The sequence below is a fragment of the Oxyura jamaicensis genome, chromosome 22 (genome assembly GCF_011077185.1).
Source record: "Oxyura jamaicensis isolate SHBP4307 breed ruddy duck chromosome 22, BPBGC_Ojam_1.0, whole genome shotgun sequence".
Taxonomy (NCBI): domain Eukaryota; kingdom Metazoa; phylum Chordata; class Aves; order Anseriformes; family Anatidae; genus Oxyura; species Oxyura jamaicensis.
Genome location: NC_048914.1, coordinates 2541491 through 2559512, shown reverse-complemented (window position 1 = coordinate 2559512; position 18022 = coordinate 2541491). Strand labels below are relative to the sequence as shown.

The 18022-nt window shown below is 41.9% G+C and overlaps 1 protein-coding gene across 5 annotated transcripts in view; it reads left to right on the top strand.

Annotated features, from left to right (window-relative positions):
- PPP2R2A (protein phosphatase 2 regulatory subunit Balpha) overlaps positions 1-14049 on the top strand; it is a 43975-nt gene extending 29926 nt beyond the window's left edge. For 4 of the 5 annotated variants that reach the window (XM_035345066.1, XM_035345070.1, XM_035345068.1 and 1 more), the window contains 8 exons: positions 3348-3445; positions 7341-7506; positions 8107-8219; positions 8571-8748; positions 9591-9755; positions 10388-10557; positions 11378-11469; positions 11844-14049. In XM_035345066.1, coding sequence (XP_035200957.1) covers positions 3348-3445; positions 7341-7506; positions 8107-8219; positions 8571-8748; positions 9591-9755; positions 10388-10557; positions 11378-11469; positions 11844-12123 — 1262 coding nt within the window. In that variant the 3' untranslated portion in view covers positions 12124-14049. Of the gene's footprint in view, positions 1-415; positions 542-3347; positions 3446-7340; positions 7507-8106; positions 8220-8570; positions 8749-9590; positions 9756-10387; positions 10558-11377; positions 11470-11843 lie in introns of those variants that run through there. The other variant, XM_035345067.1, reaches the window with a different exon arrangement.
- Positions 14050-18022: the final 3973 nt, after the last annotated feature.

The window sequence follows — 18022 nt, the reverse complement described above, 5'->3', positions numbered from 1 at the left end:
TTACTTATCTCTGGCAGCGGTGCTCAAAGAGGAAGGCATTGGGCGGTAAGCAATGGGATGCGTCCGTTCTCAAAGCCACCGGTGGTAGTGCCAGCAGAGCACCGTACACGCCTGCCTCCTGCTGTGTTCCTCCCCGGCGCTGTTTGCACACAGAAAGGATCATGTGCAGGCTCCTGGGCAGGCAGAGCAGCCCTCTGTGTTTGCAAGACTCCCACCTAGAGACCGGAGCAAAAAACAGCACGCCCAAAAGGGAGGAGGCAGAGAAGGCAGCACGATCTATACATGCTCTCTGGCTCGTTGCAGCGCTGAAGGACTAAAATAACCCTACACGTAACTATCCTGGGAATTACAGTTACCATTTGAAAAGCAAAGGATAGCATTGATTTTTATCTGGCAACAAGGGTGTTAATACAGATGAAAACACACAGGCGAATCAGTGCACTGCGGAAGATGAAATGCTTCCCCTGTCAATTCGCAAACACTATTAAATCCGCCCAGTTCACCACCAGTGCCTTGATGTCTGTCTCTTTCTTTGACCAAGGTATGGGAATACAATATCCTTAACGGTGAGTTATTGGATTTAAAATGCATGATTGGTTGCTTTGTTCTCCTGTACTGATTTTGTATAAAATATGCATCTGGGCGCTGTTGTGGGACTAGTTAAGAAGAAAGCATTTTTCTGGCTACTTTTCCAGCACGTTTGGTTTTGTCCTTGGAAAGAGAACAGCCCAAGCTCACAGTGTAGAAGGCACATCAAATTCCATAGGAATATCTTGAATTAAAAAAAAATAATTGTTTTTTCTGTTGTGGTTGCTGATAAGGAATGTATTCTTTTCTAACTGAAAATGAAATCGGTCCAAGTACTTGAAAATACCTTTTGCATAGAGCTGGTCACCAGCGAGATTTGTCAGCACTGTCTGAGCCTGCTGGGTTTTTTGGAGGCGTGGGGGCGTTGGTGCCGAAAGTTCGGTCATGGATGGAGTTGAGCCTAAGGACAAAGCAGGAGTTGTATCAGCTTCTGCACATCAGTGGTCTCCAAAGTTCAGACAAACTTGAAAATTAAAATAAATGCAAAAGGTGAGGATGTTTGGGACTGTTAGAGGAAAAGTGGTTAGCTTTCTGTGATACATGAGTTATATACAATACAGTGAAAAAGTACATGAGCAAACTGCAGAAAATGGGATTTTTATCCTTTATTAGGATTTCTGGCTGCTGTTGCTACAGATTGTAAGGCTTCAATCTGAAGGCCTTTGACTTGCAAAACTTAGTGGCTTTCATCAAAAAGTGCTATGATGAATGTATACTTAGAAATCTACATTAGATTTCTAAGGCAAGTTTTTCCACTTGTGCATACCCACGTTCAGGTCTGCTGATGCAGTGCTGTGTTATCTTGTTTTAACACTGGCTCAGCTTGCAGTGCTGTTCCTGAATGCTTTTCAAAATGGTAATCGTGTATACCTGTCACTGTTAAGAGGTAAGGTATCTTGTTTTTCCTCAATTCTTAACTTCCTTAAGGTCTTTTCCTATTAGAGGATTACAGCAGTTGGGTTTGCATTGTATGGAGTACTCAGAATCAGACAGTTTGGTTTGCACTTCATTTTCTGCACACTAGATTTGATTAATTTTATGTTAAGGTTATGTATACCTTGTCCACCTGGGAAAGGTACACATCGAATGTCATCTCACCTGTGGGGTGCAGTTTCAAGTCTTACAGATGGGAGAGGAATCACTTGATCTCGTTCAGGGTTCTGTGAGCGGATGGACGAAGTAGCAGCTAGCTTCCAGAAGGAAAGCATCCCTCTGTGCTCAAATCCAGGCTTTACCATCTGTGATCTGGATCCTGGTTTCTCTACGTACAAGCTTGTATCGTATTTAGGTTCCTAACACAGAGTTCTTGAGAAATTTCAGCCTGTGTGTTTGTGCGTTGCCATATAATCGTGGTGAGGAAGGTCGATGGAGATGGGATAAACTCATGCTTATCCCTGGGTCTGTGGCAGTCTGTGCTGTATATTAAAAAACACAACTGAGCTCCATGCCAAGATTCTGACTCTGCATCTTTTACCTCTGAGGATGTTGCAGCCGGGGTTGGCCTGCTTGCTGAGGCTGCCTTTGCATTGGGCAGTTTTCAGATGGCTGTGCTGTGTATGTGCTGTGTGCTCGGAGCTGCTGCGTAATGCAGCCAGTAAGAACAGCTTGCTCATGTCCTCAGAGGCCACCACCCCATGTTCAGGACAACCAAGAATGATGTAAGTTTCATTTTGCTGTTGAAACATGCAAGATTTGCATTCGTTTTACTTCAAAATGCAATAACGCTGTTGCTATCTGTGAGATGCTGCTGGCGATAGGATGTTCAGCAGTGGCTTTCAGTTTGTACAGCACGTACTGGGCCTTTCTAAGCTCCGGAACACAAAATGAAAAGCCATCCAAGAGGAAAGCTGGACGCTGCTTGCCTACCTTAGAGTAACATGGAGATGCAATAGGCTGAATTGTGTATGTACAAAGCGTCGGTACCTGCTTCTGCAGAAACCCAGATTTACGTAGCTCCGATGCAGTGCAAGTGCAACTTGACATTGGTGTTCACAGAACGGTCTGGCTTCTAATATTTGAAAGTATTGTGGGGCGTTTGAAAACACGAGTTGGGCTTGAGCTGCAATGTCCTTTATCCTTTTTGCTTCGTAAACAGATCGATTCAGTACTACATGAATTTTGCCTACATATATTCACTATTTAATTTTAGCACCTCATGTAGAAATACCTGGTAATGTAAAGCTTGCTCATCCTGAACAGGTACTCAGGTTTTTGAGTCAGCCTGCTGAACTTGGAGCCAACTACAGCTGTTTGTTCCACATCTTTGCGTTTCTTAGATGCTGACGTCTGAACAGCTCCACCCTCGGAGTTTTTCCTTTAAGTTCTCAAATGTGTGTAGTCCTTAAAAATAAAAAATCAGATGGGTAGTGGTTGTGCCCAATTCTTTTATGGGAATGCAGAAAATGTAGCAATACCTGTACGCAGAGGCTCACCGGCGTTACAGTTTGTACTGAACATCCCTTTCTATCCCTACCCTAGAGCAGTAGTCTGAACAAAAACGGTTGTAAAAAGTGACCAGGTAGAGCCTTTAAAATAACATGGCAGATGACTGAACCTCTGCTGCTGAACTAGTAATGGGTTTTCAAGTATATAACTTTTACAAGCTGCTTCTTTATCTTTAGAGGAGCTCCTGCTTACATTCTATAACCTGAGTATAGGGGAATTGAAGTGCATGGTTTTATCTATAATGGCAGCTTTCTTGACCACTGAGTACTTACAAGAATAATTAATTTCTGGGCTTTATTTTTGTTCCTTTGCAGCGGATATAATTTCTACAGTAGAATTTAACCATTCTGGAGAGTTGTTAGCAACAGGAGACAAAGGAGGTAGAGTCGTCATCTTTCAACAGGAGCAGGAGGTGAGTGATAACTAAAAGTACGTTTAGTATTTTCCTCTGTTCCCATTTATTTTGTTTTTAAAGGAAAGGTGTATACTTTTACAACAAACTTCACACAGAGCATATGCTTGCATAATAAGTGATTAAGATAATGAAATGTAAAAGTAAAGGAATTAGTGAAAACTTGGTGATGCTACTAAAAATGACTTCAATTTTAACACTGTGGCCCTCAGCTGTGGTCCAGGCACTGCTTAAAGTGAGGCGGGGGAGCAAGGGGGAGGGTAGGACACCTGAAGACCTTGGGGAAGCTAAAATTCATTGTCTTACAGTGCTCAACTTGGCTGGGTTTGTTATTTCAGATCTCACCGTAAGTTGGGGAAATAAGAATTGCTCTTAAATGTGAACGTAGCTGTGACTTTTTCCATTCTGATATCAGTCAGGTAAAATAGTTCAAGGTTCTGTCAACATTGATTCCTTACAAGGGTCTAGAATTTTCTGCTAGTTAAAATGTATCACATGAAAGTCTTAGTGCTGAGGGAATTCTCCTAAAACTCTAGGGCTAGTCTCTCATGTTGCTTTTGAACTGGAGCTAGAGTTTTTCTTCATGTCTGCAGTAATTTTGCTCACATTTGAAGTTAGCTTTTAAACTGACTGGCTGTTTTGTCTTTTACATGGAACGGTATTTGTTGGTAGTACTTAGTGTCTAATTTAAAGTACAGCACTGGAAAACATGGAGGGAAAGTAAGTTCCAGTTTGACTGACTCCTTTTGGTGGAGCCAAAGCTTGTAGGCATCGGTACCTTGACAGATTGTTTTCCCCACAGAAGGTATGTTTGTGGGTGGGTCTGCATTGCTGTTTCTGAATATAAACCAAGTTTGAATGGCTGCACTCAATGTACTTGCTTTTGATTTATGCTGTAAATATACTGATTACAGCTTTTTATTCCCCCGTGAGATCTGCTCTCTGATATATTCCATTCCTGCATCAGATACAGAATTCCTCCATCTCTTCTAGAACGTAAACGTGTTTCTTACACGAGTACTTAGCTGGCTTTCAGCTGTTTACCCTTACAGTGAGCAGTGAGGTTGCCTAAGACCTGAGGTAGAAAAAGAACATCCAGTACAATAGTCTTAGGTCTGTTTCTCAGCAAAGGGATAAAAAATTCATTGCTTTGTTTTCTTTTGGTCTTCAGAGGATAACAGGTCACTGTCAAGGCGTGTCTCTGGATGGTTTGAATGCTGGAAGTTAGTGTATCCTATTATTAAAATAAGCAATCAGTGTTAGTGTTTGCATATGAGTAATAGCCGAGGCTTCTTATTAACCCACCTGGCAACCAAAGCAATCTGTTTTTATCAATAGAGATTACTGAGTAGTTTTCCGCTACTTCTATTTTTGTGTGAACTTTTACAGAGCAGGCTTAAAGCTAGATTTTGTAGTTCTAAGCATTTTATGCCGTGAGTAGCCTAACTAATACTAAAATGAGAGAGAAAAGGACTGCTGAAGACTTAATCCGCTTCGTTATCTCTTGGATGTGAAGATGAAATATTAAGAATTGAGGTTTGATCTTGTTGAAGTCTCTATTAGTCTTAGGACATCACAAGTTGCTTTGTGCTGCTGGCGTGCAGCAACTTGGCTTTGCGCGCAGGTGGCGTTGGTCAGCTGGTGCCACCTAGCGGGTGTTCCTGGCTCTTAGCCTCACTGAGTTGCGTTGGCCACAGCTTGTGGGGGGAATCCTACTGGGGGTGTCCTTACTGTAATCTTCCTGTAGCTCGTGATCAGCCACAACGTGCAGGGCGTTAGCTTGCTCGCATCCCTTATGGACTCTTTAATGTAGCGTAAGGCTTAAAGAGCTTACTGCATGTTCTCAAGTAAGTTGGCTTCACATATTCGACTGTTTTTTATGCATAACCCGTGGTTCATGCCCTTCTGGTCTGAGAGTCTGGGTGTAGTATGAAGGTCACCACACCGAGCTGCACGGCATTTGGACAGTTCCATTCCTTGGTGTTTGGGCAGTGAGCAGCAGGGACTGGTTTCCCTACCTACCACAGCAGGTGGTTGTGCCATGGGCCTGGCTGGCTAGGGCAAGTTTTATATAGAAGATGGTCCATGAGACCGTTGTTTTTAAGTCTTCAGATTGGATTTATGTCCCACCTTCTGTCGTGTTGCATTCCAGAGTCATTTGCAGACCATAAAAACAGAAGCACTCTGTAGAGTTACACAGGCCTGTACAGCACCCCCACCAAAATGCTGCCGCCTCTGGGCTGGAATGTGGCAGCCCTTCTGCGGAGCGAAGCAAGTGGCGTTACGTAGGTGTCAGGCAGGAAATGAATACTGGCTCTAATTGAAACTGAAGGCGGGATTTGCGTAGGCAGCCTGCAATTACCTAAATTGGAATTTAACATAAGGCACTTGGGCCAGCACGTCGTCTTGTTTGGAGTTTTAAGCGTGCCGTGTGATGATCTGATGGTGGAAAGTTTGCTTTTATCCCAAGGATGGACTTCGTGTGCTACTAATTATAAATATTCTAGTCCTGTAGAGCTTTAACAGAATACAAAAATGTGTTTAAGACTGAATCATTACGGTAAGTATGGAGCCGAAGGAAAGGTCACTGAATCATGACCAGCGTTTCCTAAAGCTCAAGAGATTTTCTTTAGGAGCTGCCTATTGAATGCAGCAACCCTGCTGAACTTGTTAGGTCTAACAGAAACTTGGAACAAAGTTCCTTCCATTCTCTGAGGTGGGAAAGGCAGCATAATTGGGTAGGTGTGGTACAATATGCTAGTGCCAAATTATTTCTAAGGCGTTTTTTCCACTTTTCCCTTCCCCTGAAGCTTATTGTAAAATGTGAGGATTTCTGCCAGCCATTAATGGCAGGGTATGAAGCAAGAGACAGTGATGCAGGGAATGTGACAAATGTGGGCTAGCAAGGATCGTATCGAGAAGCACGTCCTAGTGAGGCATGAAGGGATGAAACGACTGGATGGACACGGGGAGCACCAGGGAAGGAGCGAAGGCCCTAGTTGAGAAGATATCACAGGAAAGGAATCTCATGGTGCAACCTCCTGAAACGGGTGGAACGGGAATCTAGCACAAAATAAAGCCTGAGCTCATCTCAGGTACACCTAGTGAGCATTGCTTCAAAGGGGCTGCCGTATTGCCACCATCCCTGTTGGAGGGGAACGCAAGGTTCCATCCCTGCAGTGGTGTTAGAGCTCAGAAACCGCTGCCTGGAACAAAGCCTTTAAAAATAAGAGGAATTGTGCAAGTTTGGAGGCTTTTAGTGCGTCAAACAGGCTAGCTGCTGTCGTGACTTCTCGTGTCAAAGATGTATTCATCAGATGTTAAGGTTTTTTTCCTTCGGAGTGAGGAAGAAGCCGAAGCTTCTTAAACAGTTCAGAAGTTTGCAGGGAGTGGGGAGGTTATAAAGCAGACTGGATGAGCAGAGCTGTGTGTAGAGGTGACAGGAATCGTGTGATGAGCCCAGCGAGCTGAACTTACCACAGAGTACACTTGTGTTACATGTGGCTGCTTCTTTCTTGGGGAATATCTTCCTTACAGGTGGGAAAACTAAAGCTTGACTTCTTTTAAGCAAATAAACATTTGACAAAGTTACCATTCATGTTGAGGTGAAACTTTAATTCTGAGCAGCTGAACTTAGGAACTGATGTGAAAGGGGAAAGTGAACTTGTAATTCACGTGGTGAAGGGGGTTTCTGAAAACTGTGGTAATCAGGAGCTGCTGCAATAAGTAATCTTTCAGTGATGTAGGGTGTAGAAGTCTGAACCTACTCTTACACCAGCTAGCAGCGTGCCTGCGTATCTCACAGTATAAATATCTAGTTCTGGCTTCTGCCTGCAGCCTCATAAAGCGTTCTGTACACTGCATTCATATCTTGATCATTTAATTCTCTTTTTAGAACAAAACCCAGTCTCACAGTAGGGGAGAATACAATGTTTACAGTACCTTTCAAAGCCATGAACCAGAGTTTGACTACTTGAAAAGTTTAGAAATTGAAGAGAAGATCAACAAAATTAGGTGGTTACCCCAGAAAAATGCTGCTCAGTTTTTATTGTCTACAAATGGTAAGTTTTGACTTAACTGTGAATTTTACACAGTAACGTCTTGTTACGTAGCTTGGCTGTTGGGATTTTGCCTAATCCTCCTCATTTTTAAAAGGCTGGAAGCAAGTTTGCTTTGAATGCAGATATCTAGGGATATGGTTGCCTGAGAATGATGCTGCTTAACTGTCTTGCTGTTCCATCTTACCTGGGAACAGCAGCCCCGTGACATGGAGGGGTCTATTAGAGTTTTCCTACTTGCTTTACAGCAGAGGAGCTTAGCTCATCTGTCATGCAGTACCTTTATGTGTATAGCTGTGAGAGAGCTTGCATTAGTCATTCATAACAAGCCCAACTGAAACTTGCTCTAACTTTTTCTTAAAAGAACAAACTGTGGAGGAGGTCTTTTTAATGCTTTTCATAATGTCTTGTTTTCTTTGTGTAATTTGGAGATGAAGCAAAATTTCTATCAAAATGAGGTCCCGATCTCCAAGCGGTATTTCTGTCTTTTTTGGTACACGTAGGTGGTCTTGTATTATTAGAGTGCTCGTGTTAAAGTGCATCATACGAAGACTAGTGCCTTTGCTAGAGCTTTGACTTGCAGCTGTGGCTCTTTCTTCACAGATAAAACAATAAAGTTATGGAAAATCAGCGAAAGGGACAAAAGACCAGAAGGCTATAATTTAAAGGAAGAAGATGGACGGTATAGGGATCCTACTACAGTTACAACACTACGGGTGAGTGAACGAGCCATCGCTGGTTTCACATGAGGCCAGGAGGACGTGCTTTTTAGTAAGGTGCATGTATGCATTTGAGTGTTCTCTTCTCTGAAGACATGCAGGCTGGCATGTGGCTCAGTAGTTGCCCCATTGTGTGGTAAACTCCCACTTTCTGTGCCCCAGGTGTTGTCCAGTGGAACCCTAATTTTGTGCCTGCCATTTTGCAGGCACATTTACGCCTGAGACAATTTTGAGATATTTTAATGAATGTGATGTAGTGAAGGAGTGTGGGTGCTGGTGTTTGTGCATGGCACTCGCATACGCTCTGTACACTTACATCTCAGGCTTCTGTTGCTTTATATCTTGCAGGTGCCAGTATTCAGGCCCATGGACCTCATGGTTGAAGCTAGTCCACGAAGAATATTTGCCAATGCTCACACGTATCACATCAATTCCATCTCCATTAATAGTGACTATGAAACATACTTATCTGCAGATGACTTGCGTATTAATCTGTGGCACCTAGAAATTACAGACAGAAGTTTTAGTATCTTTTTTGCATTGATTTGTGTGATGGGAATGATTTGGTTACAGCAAAACTCTTGTGCTTTTCCCTTTCATGAAAAGTTTTTGTACAGCATGTGTCTCCACTTCCTGGTCTTGGAGCATCATGAGCAGAACTTGGTACATGCGTGGTAAAAAATAGGCACTCCTAAAGGAGGAAAGCAGGCTAAGGCTTCCACTTAAACAAGTAATTTTGGAAGGCAGAAGTATAATAAACTGTCCTGTGAAAACTTTCTGGAAGTGTAGTTTAAAATGGAGAGTCAGACAAGGATCATTCTCTCTGTTCTCTTTATCTTACATATCAGCCATTTCCACATGTGTACCTGTGAGCATTGCAGGCAGAAGGATTATAGGAATATGTATTCAGCCCCGTTACTGGGAGCAGAGGCTTGATCAGTAAGATCCTAAGCAGAAGTTGCACCTGCCTGCTTTATAAGGTAGCAGTGTAAGTGGAATTTAAGCAGAACTCTAGCTGACAAAACTTAAGTGCCATCTGTATTATAGAATTGCTGCTGGAGTGGAGCAAAATATTCAACAGGCTTTTGTTTTAAGAAAAAACTTGAAGCTATGTTACAGCCTTGCTTTCTAGACAAGTTGTGGGACTTGATCTTACTTTTTTATCCAGTTAGTGACTGGCTCCCGTAGCCTTTGGCATCAAATTCCTGTCCTGCTTCCAGATTTCAAGCATTGTGTTCCTTTTGTTTTTGTTGGCTTGTTTTAATTCTATTTGGCTATTTCAGATGTATTTTGATGAACTGTTGAATACCTTTAAACTGAAAAATATGTTGTCAAAACTGGAGAAAATTCCTTAACAAAATGGTGTAGATATTGTAGATATTAAGCCTGCCAACATGGAAGAGCTGACAGAGGTGATAACGGCTGCAGAGTTCCACCCAAACAGCTGTAATACATTTGTATACAGCAGCAGTAAAGGAACGATTCGTCTCTGCGATATGAGAGCATCAGCACTCTGTGACAGACATTCAAAATGTAAGTTCTGTTTTCTGTGGAGTACGATGTCTTGCTGCTAGGTGAAACTGTGCTCTCACTGTGTGTAATTAAAATGTTAAACAGTAAGTTGTGTTAAAATATTGAACAGTAAAGTGTGTTTGTGTGCATGTGTATATATAAATATACTACAGCAATCCTAAATAAATACATAAAGTAGATCCAAAACCTAAAATCTGAGTCTTAAAATTAGATTCATATTTTTTCAGAACAAAAGTAGGGAATAAAACTATTATCAGTTTAGGCTGGGGCATCTGCCTGGGCAGCAGGACTAGGAGTAGCTTTCTGCAGACTTTCTCAGGTCGTATACTGACAGAATGTTTGGTCTGTGCTTGAGACTAGAAGCCTTGTATTTGGACACTTCGTTCACACGTATTACCAAGCATTTGGCTTATTTAGAAGCCAACCTTGATTTGCCATGACAATAGAAGACTTCAGAGTATGGCAATTGTAAAACACCTTTCAATGAGATAGTTTTATAATACATCATTTAGGCAAACGAGCCCAACATGGCAAGTGTGTTGTAAAAAATTAACCTAATTAACCTAATTTTGGTGTATCTTGTACTGGGAGAGACGTAAACTTACCTCTTGAAATGCCTTATTTTTGTACAGTGTTTGAAGAACCAGAAGATCCTAGCAACAGATCATTTTTCTCTGAAATCATCTCTTCCATATCTGATGTCAAATTTAGCCATAGTGGTCGTTACATGATGACTAGAGATTATCTGTCAGTGAAGATCTGGGATTTAAATATGGAAAACAGACCTGTGGAAACATACCAGGTATTTGGTGAAAAAGTTATATGCTACAAGTTAAAAGCTTGAAGGACACCGAGTCTTACTAACAGTCTTGATGTAGCAGTTAAAATTTTGTCTGTAAATCTCTACATCCAGAGAAAGCAGCTGTGAGATGAGCAGGTTCCACACACGTGCTAAAGGATCTTGCTATTTGCAGCTTGATTGCAGAACCCAAAACTTTGTTTGGGTATTAAAGTCTCTCGTAGATAGCGGAAATGGGGGAAAGGTAATGTTCAGCTGAGAGACAGCACATCTCTTTTACAGCCTTCGGTTGACTTTATATTGACCTCTTCTTTCCTGGAAAAAAATGGAGGTAAAACCTTTCCTTTGCAGAAAAGGCTTCTAGCTGACACTGAGAATTGCTGCGGTGTTCAAGCTGGTTTTGTAAGAAAATTCCTGAAGGGGGGGAAATCCTCTTTGTTATCCGTAGGAAGAAGATCAGTCCCCAGACAGGATTTTCAGAAAGAAGCAAAGTCTCACACACGCTTTCAGATTTCTGAAACAGTAGTAAGGGTATGGCAACTGCTCAGACAGGGAAAGCGTTTTAAAGAGTTGTAGACCTCTTTTTCCTGCCCTGAGTCACTTGCTACTATTTATGTGCATTTCTGAAACCTCTGTAGAGCAGAATACATTAACTCATGTGTCACTTTGCTCTTTCTACGGTCAAAGGAGGGAGCTGTGTATGCTCCTGTGAGTAGGGTGGAAGCACTGTCAGATACAGAGTTGGTTTTGGAACATAACTTAGGAAGGCTATTTTACAGGTGTCATGTTCAAAAATTATTCAGTTTATCTAACTTTTTCCCAGGTGCATGAATACCTCAGAAGTAAGCTTTGTTCACTGTATGAAAACGATTGCATTTTTGACAAATTTGAATGCTGCTGGAATGGATCAGACAGGTAAGTTTAATCTTCTCAATATGCACTTAAGACATTTCCATGTTTTTCTCAAAGCAGGCAGCTGAAGCATGGCCTCAAATACGTTTTTATTCCTGAACTGGCTTGGATAATATTTTTGTACTTCGATAGACGTTAACATGCTAGCCTTAACCTCCCCATGTTGTAGCAAAAAAGGCAAATTAAAGAAAAAGATACCCATCTTTAAAATGTTTTAAATGTTCAGATGCTGCCTTACCTTCGGTTGATCTTGTAGAAGGTACGGGAAGGGATGTTTGCTGCTCTTATGTATAAGGCAGGACCCAAGGTGGGACTCTGCAGTTTAACAGAAGTTCCTTCAACTGAACTTTCACTTTGTTCCTTCCCCTTCTCTGCAGCATTGTCATGACAGGATCTTACAACAACTTCTTCAGAATGTTTGACAGAAACACAAAGCGAGACATCACCTTAGAGGCATCACGGGAAAACAACAAGCCCCGTACGGTTTTGAAGCCACGTAAAGTATGCGCGAGTGGTAAGCGAAAGAAGGATGAAATTAGCGTTGACAGCCTAGACTTCAACAAGAAGATTCTACACACAGCCTGGCACCCCAAGGAAAACATCATTGCTGTAGCTACTACAAACAACTTGTATATATTTCAAGACAAAATGAATTAGGGTTGGCATTCCTAACTGAAGAGTCCACTTCCTGCATAGTTGAAATAGTTGAATCTAGCATTTGTACCTGTAAACAAAAGCGAATGAGGTCCATTATGGCACCCCTTTCCAGTGTTTAAAAATGTGCCATATGACAACACACTTTTATAGCTACATGGAGAAAGCTCTGTCGATCTGTCACCGAGTTCTCCATGTCTGCTAGCCATTTAGGTGAGGATAGGGCACTTTTTAATTTAAATGACTACTTGCACCATCTTGCCTAATGGACTAGATTGGACTGTATCAACATCGGTTTACTCCACTTTTTATGCCTTCCATTGTGATGACGTCAAACACAGGGAAAGCCTTCAATCATGCTATGGGATTTAATTGTGTAACCTCATTACTGTATCATTTGTGGCCCCCTTTTTTATTAAATACAGCTCATTCTTGCTGTGGCTTGTAGCATTCCTCCTTCTGGCCTCCTGGACTCCCCCTTTCCCTTTCATCCCCCTCCACCTAGCCCTGGTGGTGGTGTATAGAGAAAAACAAAAAACAAAATAAAGCACATGAAATGGGTCCGTTTGGGGTCAGTGGTAAAGGGGGTCTGTGTTGCAACAAATGTTTTAATAAACAGTTGACTGTAATCACTCCTTGCCATGTCTGGCACCAAAAAAGAGAAAATAAGGAAAAAAAACTACTGAATAAAAGTGACAAAGAATGGAGAATCTGTTTTCTTTTTTTAATCTACCTCTTTATACAAATACTCTGTGTTTTACCTTAGATGCATGAAAATAAAATGATGTTTTTTGTAATGATTTTAACCAGTATTAATTATTTTTCATGGGAACGAAGAGAGGGAGGGATTTCACGAGTATCCGCATTCATTTGTGAATGACAACAATACCAGCCTTAGTGTGTGTGGCCAGCTGCATTTTGCAATCACGAACTGCTGTCAGATTTTCTGTAATCTGAACAGGTCAGGTACTGCTCCAGTATCCTTAAAGGCTCACTCTTAAAGCTATTGCTTAAGTTGGAACGGGAATAAAAATTGCAGGTTTAAAACCTATGTTATGGGACTCGCTTTTTAATGCTCAGTTTCATCTGGTTTCTTTAATGCCTTGTTTTGGGATGCAATACCTTTAATGCCTTGTTTAGAGTACAAAGTCCCCTGTGGCTTTTTAACGAGTTGTTTGAATTCTTGTCTAGCAGTATGATGTTACGTAGTTCAAGATACCAAGTGATGACGTAGATAACTACTACGCTGCATTCTGAGATGCTCTATTTTCCTGTATTTTATTGTATCAGTAACTGAGTGGAAATGTAGTTTTACCATGCAAGTGTTTCTGGCTTTCGGCTTTGCAAAGTTACTGCACTTACAGAAACGTTAAGTGGTGCAACAGTCAGAAAATACGTGGAGTACAGAAGCTGCATGAAATATATGTTCATAGCTTTTTGAGAGATTTAAACTCTTCAGCAAATAAGGCTTATCCAAAGATGAACTGATGCTTTATAAGGCTCATGAGTTTTTACCTCCGGATATTTTTGCTAATTGTGTTTTTAGGTTTACTCTTCCTTCAAGGAAATGTTCAGAATGGAGCTTAAAGTCGTGGTGAACTTACCTTGACTGGGAGGACTTCCACTTTTCAGTTCCCTAGATTTAAATGATTTCTGTGGCTTAGTTATAGATAGCTATTAATGCCTCTCTGATTTGATCAGCTAAGATACTGTTACTGCTGTACAATTATGGCTGGGTTAGACATTGTTAACAAGACTACTCTTGCAACCATACTTTAATTTCTTTAAGTCCTTGTGCAGTGGTTTGAAACTGTAAAGATGATAATATTAGACCTGGTTCTCTTCACTACAGTATGTGTCTTGTAACATGCATGCCTGCCCATGAGCCTTTGTAAGGATTTCACCATTTTCACCTGTTAGCCTTGTGTAAAAAAAAAAAAGAAAAAAAAAAAAAGAAAAAAAAAGAAAAAAGAAAACCCCTCCCCCAGGGCAGCAGCTGTTATCCAATGGGTGAATAAACCCGCAGGCCCTACCCCCCCCCTTACACAGCGTGTGGCTGATTTTACTCAAATCCTTATACTTGCTAACAGCGAAGGAAACAACTTGTTGAGTAACGTTTGTCATGCAGAGAGATGTTTCACAGGGTCAGGGCCAAGGTTTATCTGTTACCTTATCACAAGGCAAAGGGGTAACCAGACACTACTTCAGCATCAGAGCTGGTAAAAATTCATCTCCATTTCTGCCAAAAAGGGCGTAGGTTTAATTCCTCTTTGGGGAAGATTGAGGTTTGTGGTAGCAAGCCTGCTGCTCTAACATGTCTCTGTCCTGAACGATGCACTGAACACACGACAAACTGCTTAGCACAGACAGAAGGGAGGATACGAAGAAGATGCAGCAAGTGAGCAGGCAGAGGTGGCTTAGATCAAAGTGCAGCCTTCTAGCAATACTACACTCAAGTACAACTGCCTCTTGGACCTCAGCTGTGCGTGTTGGGTTTCAGGATTTCTAAAGCTATCTTGGGAAAGATTTTTGCTTTTATCAGTAGTGGTGATCCCTGGCATGTCACCTGAGGCTTAGTACTACCCTCAACAAAACCAGCTACTGACTTTGGTGTCATACTATCCAACTAATCCAATTCTTTAAACACTGTCCATTGACATATGCTGTAAATCTTATATTTTATTAATAAAAGTATGCATAGAACATATTTTGTCAGGTTGCTTTTTATCTTACCTCCCTTCCATCCCATCCCTTTCCTCTCTTTACAGGCGTTTTTGAAATTACTCATCCTTCCCTACTGCACCCTGACTAGTGCCCCATTTTGCTGGCTTCCCTGATGTTATTTCTGGGCCTGAGCCCAGAGCGCTCGCCAGACAGGGTGGGTGGGTGCTAAGGTAACTGCCCTCCTCCAGTGTGCGCAGCGACAGAAGAGCAGCTGCTCCCTTCTAGTGCTTTCTCCCAGTTCCTGGTGAAAGCAGGGTACGTTTTTCAGTTCTCACTCCTTAAATACCAGGCCAAATGCAGAAGAGGAGTGGTGTTCCCATCCCCAGCGTCCCTCCTGAAGCTAGTGGTGCTACCTGCATGCAGACAACTGCCACCGAGGTGGTGAGCATCTGCAAAATGACAGCCCTACTTCAGCACACAGTGATACTGTCATTGATTAATGTGCAGCCTAAGCTGGCTGGCGTGGGGCTGCAGCGTGGGTTAGCTGTGGCTGAAGTCCCTTCGTTTCCATGCTGAGAAGTGGCTAATGCCTTTAAAATGTGTTAAACGTGGTTTTAATTTCAATACATGTATTCTGTTATTCTCAGCCTGACTTGGAAAAGCAAAGAGTGCTGATGAGCAGACACTGGTTCTTCCTTCTCAGAGAGGGGCTGCTGGCTGATGGAACACCAATAATTTTCTTCCCGGCTGCTCTGGAAGTGAGTGGTCTGAGGTGCAACATAGCTAGGAAGAATTATTTCCTGCACACTGGATTTCATCTCCATTTCATCTCTGGCATTGCCACCATGCACCTCTGACTTTGTGTACTGGATGTTTCCTTTTGCCCTTGCCCACATAATGAGCTGCTGTAAGCTGGAGCACCGGTGGGTTGGATTGGGGTAGGGACAGGTGTGCTGGAAATGAGGTTGGTGCGTAATGACTATCGGTGCGTTGAATAATTTGTATTGTGCTTGCTTAACCTGGTACGGAAAGGTTTGGGCTTGTAGAGAAAGGAGTGGTAGAAGAAAGTGGTAGCAGCGGTTGGAACAGAAACAGTAAGCATTTCTTGTGGGGTAAGGCTTGGAACCAGGAAACAGCGTGAATTTGCTACACAAACTACCTCTGAATTCTAACAATCTCGACCTTTGCAAACAATTCAGCTATTTCTCCATCACAAGAAAAAACATTATTATTATTATATTAATAATGCAGGTTTTTCTGTATGGGTGCCCTCCACTAGGAGGCAAAATGTTACCAGAGAGAGGCAGATGCTTCAAAAGTGCATGGGAGCAAGGTTAGATGATGCGACTGTCTGTAGCAATCTTTTTTGGAGGTCGTCTCCAAGGTCTGTCTGTTTGATCAGTCATTGGTAAATACAAAACATCGAGAAAGCATTTCCAGTACTTACCGCTACCTCCAGAGTGAAGAAAGCTGGCTCGGTTGTCCCACAGGACAAAGCCTCCCGTTGTGTTTGCCGGCTGTCTGCTGCTGTGATGCCTGGCAGCTGGGTGCCATCCTTGCTGTTACAAACTTGCTGTTTAACTCTAAGCCCTAGGATCAAAAACCAAAAGTAAAGAAGAATTTAGGTTTTCTATACCCAGGATATTCATATAGAGGGGTAGCATTCACCTTACCAACAGGTTAACATTTTTTCAGGTTTTGGGCACAGAAATACTAAATGAAGAAAATAAAAGCAGTGGCTGTTTATGATTTTAGATCATTGTTTCCTTAAATTGCTTCCAACAGGTAGAACACTGTGGAGCCACAAGCATAAAATTGTGCAATTAGCTTAGCTCAGCTCGTCGAGATAAATCAGGTGGCTTGTTACACGTTTGACTCGAATCAACTTAAAAGACCTTCTGTAAGAAAAAACTTTTTATTGCTCTTTGGTGCAAGAGGCCTTTCGCAGGAATTTACAGCCATTGTTTCTCTCCCATTACCATGTGGCTTTCTGTCTCTCCAACCTAGCTATTGTCATAGCATTTTCCATCCAAGGATTCAAATCACTTTACAAACATTAATTACATCATTCAAGTGCCTTAAGGAACCTGTGTAGTGGTTAGAGAACAGGGCTGAAAGTCAGGACTTCTGAATGCTATTTCTGGCTCCGCATTGACTCACGCTATAATCTTGATTAATTTATTTCTGACTCAGAAACTTTAATAGTCCCACTTTGCTGATAAATATTCATGCCACAGGTATTACGGCAAATGCTTCCTGAGTGATGGAGACGGCAAGTACGCGTGATGCTAGCCCGTGATTGGTAGGATTGCAGAGCAGGATGGGGCTCCCTCGGCAGGTTTCCTATTCAGAATTGTGAGTAGCTCAGGGTTCCGTCTCAATCTAGAATGCATCTGTGGCCTTCTACCTGTAAACACAGGTTTTCTTAAACTATCTGAATTATCGTCACCTTCTCACTACGTAGAGCTAATTCTGTTCCAGTGATATCCAAGGGGCATCCAGATTTTCCACGAGATCAGATGTTTGCTACAGTCAATTTTGTGAGAAGGGTCAGCGTTACCCGAGGAGGATTTCAAATCTCCACATCAACGTTTGGATGCTTGTTAGCATAGTTCGTCTTCTGATGAACGGAAGATAGAAAAAAAATCTGATAATCTAGACTGGGATAACTGTGACAATTGCAAATATGTGGTTTCTAGCTTGGAAAAAGTTCTGACAAGTTTTTTTGTTTGTTTTTGCATGCGTAATATGAAGATAAAAAACATTAAGAGAAATGGGTTTGTGTGACTTAAGTTCAGTCTGATGGCAATACTGATACCAAACTCCTCGCATGAGTAAAGTTAAAAAAAAACAAACAAAAACCAGTGACACCTCCCCTTGTTTATATTCTCATGGCTGCTGGTGGGATGGGTTTGTGATGTCGGGAAGGGAAATGTTGGCATGTATTAGTGTGGGATGGGGCTGTTACTGAGCTCCACCAAGACTCTAGGCCTCAAAACATATCCTGAAGTGTAAACAATGTCCAATGGAATGAAGTTAGCAAAACTGCTTTCTTGAGAATAAAAGGCAAATTAAATCATCTTCAGTGCTGAGGTGAGTCTCACTGGATCTTTTTGCAAGAGCGTGACAATGAAAAAGAATATTAGAAACTGAAGAATCCTAGGGAAGGTTCTGCTACCTTCAATACAGAGTATCTATGAAAACTCACCCTACCTTGAAGAATTGATGTGCCTGATTT